This window comes from Papaver somniferum, chromosome 10, assembly GCF_003573695.1.
Source record: "Papaver somniferum cultivar HN1 chromosome 10, ASM357369v1, whole genome shotgun sequence".
In the NCBI taxonomy this organism is placed as follows: Eukaryota; Viridiplantae; Streptophyta; class Magnoliopsida; order Ranunculales; family Papaveraceae; genus Papaver; species Papaver somniferum.
The window spans coordinates 95490867-95502247 of record NC_039367.1 but is presented as its reverse complement, the minus strand read 5'-3'; the positions used below and the strand labels follow the sequence as shown (position 1 = coordinate 95502247).

Sequence of the window (11381 nt, the reverse complement as noted above, 5' to 3'; positions counted from 1 at the left end):
TGGGTGATGGAATGAAAGTCAATATATGGGAGGATAAATGGATTTCTGTTTGTGTATTTTCAAGAATATAAGAACCCGGGACGATAAGAACTCGTATAATCCATCCTCAGTTCATCCGAGTGAGAGACTGATGCAGAACAAGGATAGTCACACCTGACAGTTACAACTTTCATAAAATATCTAATAGTTATTTTCAGTTTCTAGTTTCAGTTTCTTATCTTGTGTGTCTAATGTGTGTGTTAACTTCCTATAACTACCTACTAGTATTTAATCTTAGGATCCTGATTTGTAAAACTTTATTGATGATTGTTATTTTAAAAGGAACTAGTTTTCTGTTTGTGTATTTTGAAGTGTTCTATTTGTTGTTCTTGTGGATTCAAAACACAAATCTCTTGAGATTATACCTTGTGTGCAGGATTCAGAACAGTGTTTTGTGGATTCAAAACACACCTTGTGGATTCAAGGCTATTTCTTATCGTTGCCGCTGCGTCAATTGGATTCATAGAAATGTTTGATCCTTGTTTCATGGCTTCTAACAATGATGGAGATGGTGGCAACCGCTCGACTAGAGATGTTCGGGAGAGTGCTGCGACGTTAGGGCAGATTGCTAACACTCAAGCACAAATGATAAGGTCCGTAGATACGTATAATCCATCCTCAGTTCATCCGAGTGAGAGACTCGGGTCTAACTCATGTAATATACGAAACCAGGATGATAAGAACTCATATGATCCATCCTCAGTTCATCTGAGTGATAGACTCCAGTCTCACTCGTGTAATATAGGAAACCGGGATGATAAAAACTCATATAATCCATCCTCAGTTCATCCGAGTGATAGACTCCGGTATCACTCGTGTAATATACGAAACCGAGATGATAAAAACTCATATAATCCATCCTCAGTTCATCCGAATGAGAGACTGATGCAGAACAAGCATAGTCACACCTGACAGTTACAACTTTCAGAAAATATCTAATAGTTATTTTCAGTTTCTAGTTTCAGTTTCTTATCTTGTGTGTCTAATGTGTGTGTTAACTTCCTATAACTACCTACTAGTATTTAATCTTAGGATCCTGATTTGTAAAACGTTATTGATGATTGTTATTTTAAAAGGAACTAGTTTTCTGTTTGTGTATTTTCAAGTGTTCTATTTGTTGTTCTTGTGGATTCAAAACACATATCTCTTGAGATTATACCTTGTGTGCAGGATTCAGAATAGTGTTTTGTGGATTCGAAACACACCTTGTGGATTCAAGGCTATTTCTTATCGTTACCGCTGCGTCAATTGGATTCATAGAAAGGTTTGATCCTTGTTTCATGGCTTCTAACAATGATGGAGATGGTGGCAACCGCTCGACTGGAGATGTTCGGGAGAGTGATGCGACGTTAGGGCAGATTGCTAACACTCAAGCACAAATGATAAGGTCCATAGATACGTATAATCCATCCTCAGTTCACCCGAGTGAGAGACTCGGGTCTAACTCATGTAATATACGAAACCAGGATGATAAGAACTCATATGATCCATCCTCAGTTCATTCGAGTGATAGACTCCAGTCTCACTCGTGTAATATACGAAACCGGGATGATAAAAACTCATATAATCCATCCTCAGTTCATCCGAGTGATAGACTCCAGTATCACTCGTGTAATATACGAAACCGAGATGATAAAAACTCATATAATCCATCCTCAGTTCATCCGAATGAGAGACTGATGCAGAGCAAGGATAGTCACACCTGACAGTTACAACTTTCAGAAAATACCTAATAGTTATTTTCAGTTTCTAGTTTCAGTTTCTTATCTTGTGTGTCTAATGTGTGTGTTAACTTCCTATAACTACCTACTAGTATTTAATCTTAGGATCCTGATTTGTAAAACGTTATTGATGATTGTTATTTTAAAAGGAACTAGTTTTTTGTTTGTGTATTTTCAAGTGTTCTATTTGTTTTTCTTGTGGATTCAAAACACAAATCTCTTGAGATTATACCTTGTGTGCAGGATTCAGAACAGTGTTTTGTGGATTCGAAACACACCTTGTGGATTCAAGGCTATTTCTTATCGTTACCGCTGCGTCAATTGGATTCATATAAAGGTTTGATCCTTGTTTCATGGCTTCTAACAATGATGGAGATGGTGGCAACCGCTCGACTGGAGATGTTCGGGAGAGTGCTGCGACGTTAGGGCAGATTGCTAACACTCAAGCACAAATGATAAGGTCCGTAGATACGTATAATCCATCCTCAGTTCGTCGGTTGTGAGAGACTCGGGTCTAACTCATGTAATATACGAAACCGGGATGATAATAACTCATATGATCCATCCTCAGTTCATCCGAGTGATAGACTCCAGTCTCACTCGTGTAATATACGAAACCGGGATGATAAAAACTCATATAATCCATCCTCAGTTCATCCGAGTGATAGACTCCAGTCTCACTCGTGTAATATACGAAACCGGGATGATAAAAACTCATATAATCCATCCTCAGTTCATCCGAACGAGAACCTCGTGTCTAACTCTAGTAATCTTTGAACCCGAGATGTCGAAATCCGATAGATTTCATATTCAGTTCATCGAAATGAGAACCTCTGTTTTAACTCTAGTAAACTTTGAACCCGAGATGTTGAAATATGATATATTTCATCTCTATTAATTCGAAATTTGACAATATGAAATATGATCCATATCTAGATGCGGACTAAAATATACACGACATTTATTAATATACTTGGTCATAATGAAGGTTGTTAATACCCCGAAAACACGAATTGAGTTTAGCAAAGAAACACAATTTAGCAAAGAAACACAAACTTCATGATCTGTATGAACAAAATAAGTTTATGTGAACCATTGGATTCTTAATCCGTATGAGACACAATAGATGGTTATTGGCCATCGATTTAGGGAGAAACCCTAAATGTCGCGAATTTTCCCTAAAGATTCACAGTAATTACAACCATTTCCACCAATATAAGCAAAACATAACCCTAATTATCACTTTTACCTGATGTATCTCCTCTCTCTTCATCAGTTCATTTGCAAACGAGAACTAGACCAGCCAAAATATCTCCTCCTCTCTTTGAACTCCACCATTGCCAACCATTTAAGCCCTATATGAAAAAACCTCATTAAAATTCATTATGATTATTAACCTTCAACATCTCTCAATTGTGCAGCAGTTATGTTTGATTTTACAAAATCAGCAGGTACAGTTAGGGTTTTTATCAAATATTTTTTCTCTTCTTGATTTTTTACTGGTCGATTTTCTTAACGGCGGTTTAACAATTATTTTTTCTGGTTGGTTTTCGGTAGATCGAACAGCTTAAGTTGCAGTTCAGATTTTCTACAGGTAGATCTCAACATCTTTAGTCGCAGTTCATATCGGGTATACTTGATTTTATTCGATTTAGGTGATTTTTACCTACTGATGTTAGGTTTGGCTTGTTGATTTTAACCAATTTTTTTTGTTTTTGGTATTTTTATGCAGATGCATGGAGTTAGGTTTTAATATGGGATTTATCGGTTTGTTTTTAGGTTAGTTACTTAAATTGAATGACTTGAACTTTAATTTGATATGAAAGTTATGTATTGGTGTGATTTTTTTTTTGTAGTTGATTTTGCAGGTTGAGAACCTAAAGAAAGAAAATGAAAAAGAAAATGAATGTGAAGATGAATAGAGAACTAAGTTAGGAACATGGAAACACGCCCAACTGAAGCTGAGAAGAAATTGAAGGACTCCAATTTGAAGCTAGTGAATGTAAGGACTTCAACTGAAGCTGAGAAATTGATATGGAAATTGTGGATTGGTGTGATGATATATATTTTTTGTTTGTTTGTTGTTTTTGATAAATTGATATGGAAGTTGTTACCTTATTGGAAGGAACTTTGTAACTACTAACTAGTGGCCAGTTTCATGTTAGACCTGCATATGTATATACTTCCTTATTGGAAGTATATATACCTTATTGCTATATATACTTATTGTGTGATGATTGTTGAGTGCCCAGCATATAGTTACGCGTTGACCAATATATGAATTATAGAAAAGATACTATGGTTTTTCTGCTAACAAAGGGATATCTAAATATAATTTTGATGGGTGTTTGACCCCCTTTGAGATGGTAACATTTTGAACATTATGTATGCATTAGTTTTCTTAGAAAACTATGTTGAAGAAGTTGAATTATGGTAGATAAATACCTTTATATATTTTATGAAAATGTATGTTCGTCTGATTCGGGATGTATTTTGATAGTTTTGTTCTGGATCAAACCTAAGCTGATGGTTTTGTTTGTCGTCAGTTGTGCAGTATGAAGCTCGCTGAATACAAAAGGAGAGCAACAAAGTAGCAACGGAGAACTGCGATATTGTTCATAAATTTATACTCTGAAGTACTATCCTGCTACATTTCACTTGCACAACAACTTCAGTTACTACCAAGTAAACTGAACAGAAGATAAAAGGTATACTAAATTACCACTCATACACATTGCTCTACATAAACTTTTTTTACCATAATACTGCAAGAGAAAATGATTGATTTTACTACCACTCCAGTTACATATTAGTCCCATATAGAGCAGAATACTTCTTCTGATTAATCAATCTCCTATTAAGTGTGTTATTCTCAGCTCTTATAGAATTAACACATTTGACCAGATCATTGTATGTATGGTGTAATAGATATCCAAGAGGTGGCAACGGCGTAACTGGAAGACCCAACTCGGCTGTTTCCTTTCTTAATCTACGACCTTCTTCAATCGCGTCATACCATTCCTCACAGGACATAACTCCATTGGCAGAAGTATCCAGATTTGTTAAAAACATACTTGAATAACCCTCATCCGCTGGTTTTGGTAGGTTGTTGGTTTGTTGGTTGCTTTGACGTCTTCTTTTTGAAGGAATTTTAGAAAAACATTTTTCCAAACATGATTTGCTCTCTGATCTTGAACCCATGTGGTCGAAGTGGGTAGTTTAAATTGTAAGGAATCACTCCTAAGGGTTGGATGTCATATATATATATATGTATGTATAGAATTGTAGACTGAGAAAGCATCTTCCTACCTCACTCATATCTAAGTTGTTTGATTTTCCTTTTGTTTATAATTTTTTTTTCTTTGTTATGTTAAATGACTCACCCATTTGCTTTGAAATTTGAATAAGCATTTACTTCCCAACTCCCACACCCCCACCTGCTTTGACTTAAAATAAACTACAGGCCGCCACAATAATTTTTCCCTTATTGGACCATTTTTATGCACAATTTTTAATAGTGATAGAGGTAACGGTTTGTCCCCTTATGGCATGGACGTGCTGTGGCTAATGTGATGAAAATAAATTGGTTTTCACTTTTCAGGAACAGATGAGAGGATTTGAAGGGAATGTTGTCAATGTGTGTAAACATTACCCAAGAATGGGATAAGCTTTAAATTTGCTTTTTTTTTCTTCCTTATCTCTTTGTTTTTGAAAGGTAACACAACCCGTAAGATGCCAGCAGAAGACTAATTGGGAAACGTGAAAAAAAACAAAAAAAAACTTTTTGACTAATTGTAATTAGTCAAAAACAGCTTGCTTTTTTCTTTTCAGTTACACATGAGAGGCGCCAGCTATATTTAGTTGGCATTAAATTCCACATGTTTGCCAACATAAGTATAAATGGACATCATTCAGATTCGTTTGTGCTTAATAATATCTAGGGTAAAGAAAATCATTGTTATTAAGTACATTTGTTAACAAGTTTTTATCTCAAATCATCTGAAAACAATGGCAGGATCCTCTCAACAGTCTGACGTAACCTCACTTAATTCAACTGCCCGAACAAGAAATCAATATACTACCATATATGGGAGGAATGGTGTTGCGTCGGATGGTGATGAGTTTGTTGACTCTAAAAAACCTATTGCTAAGCGTGTAGTAACTAATTTCTACACAACAAAAAACGGTAGCCAATTCTGTAAGGAGTGGTTTGAGTTAGTAAAGGAGGATCGCCAGTTACGTGAAGAATGCAACAGGTTAAGGATCTCAGTCCCGGAGTCATGTATCATTCCTTATCATGGCAGCAGCGTATGGATCAAGGAAGAGAATTTTGGACAGAGTTTGTTTCAAGATCTTGCCCTTGTTGAGCTGATGAATGGTGCAATGAAGAGCGATATCCGAAGGCACAAGAACGCAGAACTTGAAAAGAAAAGTGATGAAGAATGGTTTAAGATAATGTCTGATTAGTTTATTTTATATTTGAAGTCCTTTTTTTAGGTACGATGGAACTGTTTTTACTTCTAGGTTGTCCTAGTTATGGCTATATAATTTTCGTTGTTTCAATAAGAAAAGTAAATGAACATTAGCACGTTTAAAAGAGTGCATCACCTAGCTACCAATCACTAAAACAACATGGTAGTAAATGATTTTTGATTCTTGCAATCAGTTCACATGAAACATGCCGGTAGAACTTACAATTAATAAACATAACATAACTAAGGAATTCCTTTTCAAAGGGAAATTCCCAAATTCAATTACAAAAGACCTACTTTCCGAAATTTAAGGTTTAATATCAAGTCTGAGAAAAACTAATTTACCATGAGGATGAAAATATGACTAAATCCACTCTACTAATGATGCCGCCTAAACTATTTCAAACAAACATAACAAGGTAAGCAATGTCAGCAACCAAAATCACTCCAGTTCTAAGCCTTGGGACAACGTTTGCTGTTAGCATAATGCCCTGTCTGGTGACACCTTGAACAAGATATTTTCTTTCTAGGTTTTTCAATGGAAGACCTTTTCCTCTTGATGCTCCGACGACCAACTTCCGGTGTAGCTTTTGGAGGAAGCACCACCCGTTCTGCCACCTCCGCGGGAAAATCCCAAGTTTCTGGGCTCAGCACACCATAGATTTTAGGTTCATACATAAATCTCCAAACCGATGTTTTATAATATTCCCCACAAAGGCCTTCTTCTTTTATCTTATATGTCTCACACACTGCAAGTACGTGGGGACACGGAAGATGCTGATAGTTAAACACTTTGCACGTGCAATACCTTCGGTCAAGATAGACGGTGTGCTGCTCTTCATAGTCACCCTCGTCCACTTCATATTCGTCCCCATCGAAATGGCAATCCACAAACCTTTTTGCCACATCCCACCGTTCTTTGATTATATCCCGTGCATGTTGACTCAAAGGATCTTGCCGATCACGAGCTAGTTGTCTACGTTCGCAGAACCATTCCATAAGGAACCTGCGAATGTAATCGACTAAATGACAGATTGGAAGACCTTTAACATCAGTTATTCTTGAATTGAAAGTTTCACAGGCGTTTGTAGTCATGAGAGTAAAACGACCTGTTCTAGCCTTCACCCTGGCCCACATTTCCAGTCCAAGATCCACTACAGATTTTAAAGCAGCGGGGCTCACTAAACCTAGGTGTCTCATAGCAAGTTCATACTCATCATTGCTAAACGCTTTTGCATCTCTTGTAAATGCCACCGAAGCCGTGGCGTTGTGGTAGGTCTGTTTGATATTTTCTGCAAGGTCAAACATTACAGGATTGACCTATAAGTACAACATGAAGCATGCATATATATATATATATATATATGTCTGAAATGTATCATACAACAGGGAGGACAACAAAACTTGTTTGGACTGTACATATATGCAATATGCTATTGATGCTACAAAACTTGTTCTGCCACCTGCGCTGGGACATTATATGCAATATGATGCTATTTCCATTGACTTCATAACTCTATCTAGATGCGCACACATAAAGACCTACAGTCTGATAAGTTATACTAAACACAAATCAAGGTTAACGTTATATCCATTCAGTAAACTAACATCAAATCTATTTAAACACAAAACTCGTGTGTTTATAGTATGTAAAGTCTTGTTAAATACCTGAAAGATGGTGGATTCAGTATACTTGATTAGCACAAGGAAATGCCAACCTTATGGCTCTACCGATCGATGGGTGCCTGTCTGTTGCCACAACAACATCTTCATTCATGGCATACTTATCGCCAAGTACTCCGACTAACTTTCTCATAAACCATTCCCAAGATTAATTATTCTCTGAATCAACAACAGCAAAAGCAATAGGATTGATCGACTCGTCGGGATCCATTCCAACGGATGACAGTAGAACTCCTTGGCGTGGCCATGTAAGATGTGTACCATCAACCGCAAATGCGGGTCTGAAACAGTTTTTGAATCCTTCAATACATACTCCAAAAGCAAAGAAATAATATAGAAAAGAATCGTCCGAATCAGTTACAATCTCGGTAACAGTACCCTTGTTACGAGCACCAAGCATGTGACTATAACCAACGAGGTGTTGGTACGATTCATCAGGGCTACCTTTGATCAGCTCAATACCACGCTTGCAAGCGCTGTATCCCTGCCTGATAACCACTCCATAATCCCTTTTTATGTCCTTAACTAGTTGTTTGGGCGTAAATGCCGCATCTAGTTCTTTGAATTTGTGCTTGAAAAGCTCTGCAATTCCAGTAGCGGCCGCTTTGGTTCTTAATTCAGGGTCGGTCCTTTTGTTGCTTTCACAAGTATGCACATCGTTTGCAACTGTGAGTTTCCACCACCCACAAGAATCTAAGGGAACTGCTCGCAGACGCCACTCGCATGTCTTGTCTTTGCATTTGGCAATAAACCTCTGGCTGTCGGATTTAAAATATTTGTACTCAAAATTTCTTTCTACTTTGGCTATTGCAAGTATAAGTTTCAGCTCCCCCTTGATTTTGAAAGTGTTACACACACATAGATCATTGTACTTCATATCCTTCGGGGGTTTAGGAATATCCAGAACCGGCGCTGGAGTTGTTGTCGCATCATGAAGACATCGGAGTTTCTTGGATGATGGATTCATTACTGGTTCAAGACATCTCCTAGCCTTTGGACCACTAGTACTCGCTGAAAAAATAAAACATTCAACATTAGTGTGACTATTTGGTCAGGAAAAACATAATACAAAAGCACAATAACAAGAGGGACAAATAAACGTACCTTTAACACCACCATCTCCCTTGATGGTTTCATTATTGGACTGATAATCCTCACTGGAACACGACGTGAGATTGTTAAGAGGGGTCAAGGGAGTGTGGGGAAGCATCTTGGATCCGATGTAATCTCCAGTAGTTGTTTTGGGAGTCACGGGAGGAATATCTACTTTTACTTCTTCTCCATATTTGATTGTGTAAAAGCTTGGGACTCCACATGTCTGTCCAACATAAAAAATCAACATTTCTTCACTAACAATTTTAATCCTTTGCTTAATGAGGTTCCCGGGACATCTATGAGGCCATACACATCAAAACAAGGTTTGTGCACGAAACCTAAAACATCCATTGCTCTCTTCTTCACATCCTCAAAAGTGTACTTATCAGGTACCCCCACAAGATGTGTCATACCTTTGTAGTCATCATTACCTTTTTTGTGCACCCATTCACCATTATAGCGGATGAGAACAGCTTTGCTAATCTTTATGGCGACGACAATTTAGGGTTCTAAAAGCAACTGCATTTCACAAAACATACTATCAGTTAGTGGATGAGAACAGCTTTGCTTATCATTATGGAGACGACAAATTAGCAACTGCATTTCACAAAACATAACATACTGTCAGTTATAAGATCATCATGTATCATGAACCCTACATAAATTAAGTAACCAAACCAAAAAATTAAAGATAACCCATACCTCATTTCACTGTAAACTATATAAATAAACATGGATTCGAATCCCCAATACATATTTAAGAACCCTAACTTTGAGTTTGAAATTGAAATTAATCCAAATTTAATATCGAATTTGAAAGAGATAAAAGTTAAGCTCACCTATAGATCATTCCTTCTCTATCTCAGTTGAATGATTTGCTTTCATCGTGTAGCAGCTGCCATGAAAAAGAAAAAAAAAAAGATGAAAGAAGGAAGAAGAAAAAGATGAACCGCTAAAAAAAAAGAATGAACTTGGGTGGGTTATGTAAGGAAAAGATGGGTGTTACGGGGGTGTAAGAAAGGTGAAGCGTTAGGGTCCCATCAAACGGTAGGGTCTCGGCTTAGATGGTCTTGACCCTAGTAAAAATGTTATCACTTCGTTCCTCCCCGTTGTCACCGACATGGCACCTACGTGGTCGAGTTGAGAAAGGTATTCAGCGTAGGGTCCCGACTTATAATTATTAGGTCCGGACCCTGGTAGAAAATGTCCTCACCTGGTTCGTTCTACTTGTCATCTACATGGCGCCTACATGGCGCCTAGGTGGTCAAGTTAAAAGGTCCTTAAACTAAGGTCCTGACCTACTTCCAGGGTCTAGAACTTTCAAATCTTATTTAATTCCATTAACAAGATTATTTTATTAATAATCCAAGAATCCAGTATAGGGTCCAGTTAAAGGGTCCTGGAACTTGACAACAAAATATTAACAAAAATTATCTTATTTTAATATTTTTTCTATTAGAAAACTAGAGTGGGTCCAAAAAGGTTCTGTCCGGAGTCCAGACACTCCTAGGGACCCTAAACACTTAAATACCATTAAAAAAAATGTGATTTCCAAATTTTCATTTCAAAAAATAAGATTTTTTAAAAATATGTTAGAGTCCAGTAGAGTGTCCTGACCTTTTCATCAGGACCTTTGCACTGAAAACCAAACAAAAAAACACTTACTTTAAGTTTTGAAAGTTGGAAATAATATTAAACAATTAAGGGTCCTCTAATATCAGGGGCAGAAATGTCATATAGTGACACTTTTGGTAGATTTGGGTTTAGGGTGGCATTTTTGGAAACACACACTACAAAACAGGTGGTTTCTAGGGACGGCCATTTTTTCAAAACCATCCCTAGAAATGGTTATTTGGGACGTTCATGATCTGACCGTCCCTATAGGTCACGGGATAATTAATTTAAGGCTATTTTTAGGCCGTCCCTAAAAGAAAGTATGACAAAAAAGTATTAGTGACGGTAGAATAGGGGACGGACACAAAACCGTCACAAATGCTTCTAGGGACGGTTTTAGGGCTTTTTGGGACGCTTTTTGACTGTCCCGAGAGGCCTTCTATTTTGTAGTGACATTTCCAAAAGTGGCATTTTTAAGAATTGAGCCTATAATTTGTCCTTAAGAGGCACATAACATTGTAAACGCTTCCATAAGAAATGAACAATGTTAGGAGGAATGTCTTCCTTCCAAAAAGTTTTCCATGGAAAATCATTAGGCCCATCATCCACAAATTGTGTATTAGCTACACTATCAGCAATCCTATAGGCGCTCTTGACCGTGAAAATACCATTTCTACAAGGTTTCCAAAAAATATATCCTCCACTACAACACGAATCCTAATTTCACATATTTCTCTAATAATAATGCCATCAAATA

General features: G+C 37.2%; 1 protein-coding gene across 1 annotated transcript; it reads right to left on the bottom strand.

The window, feature by feature from the left end:
* Positions 1–6685: 6685 nt before the first annotated feature.
* On the bottom strand, positions 6686–7540 carry LOC113315987. Its single transcript, XM_026564224.1, has one exon. The coding sequence runs from the start codon at positions 7538–7540 to the stop codon at positions 6686–6688; it is 855 nt and encodes a 284-aa protein (XP_026420009.1).
* Positions 7541–11381: the final 3841 nt, after the last annotated feature.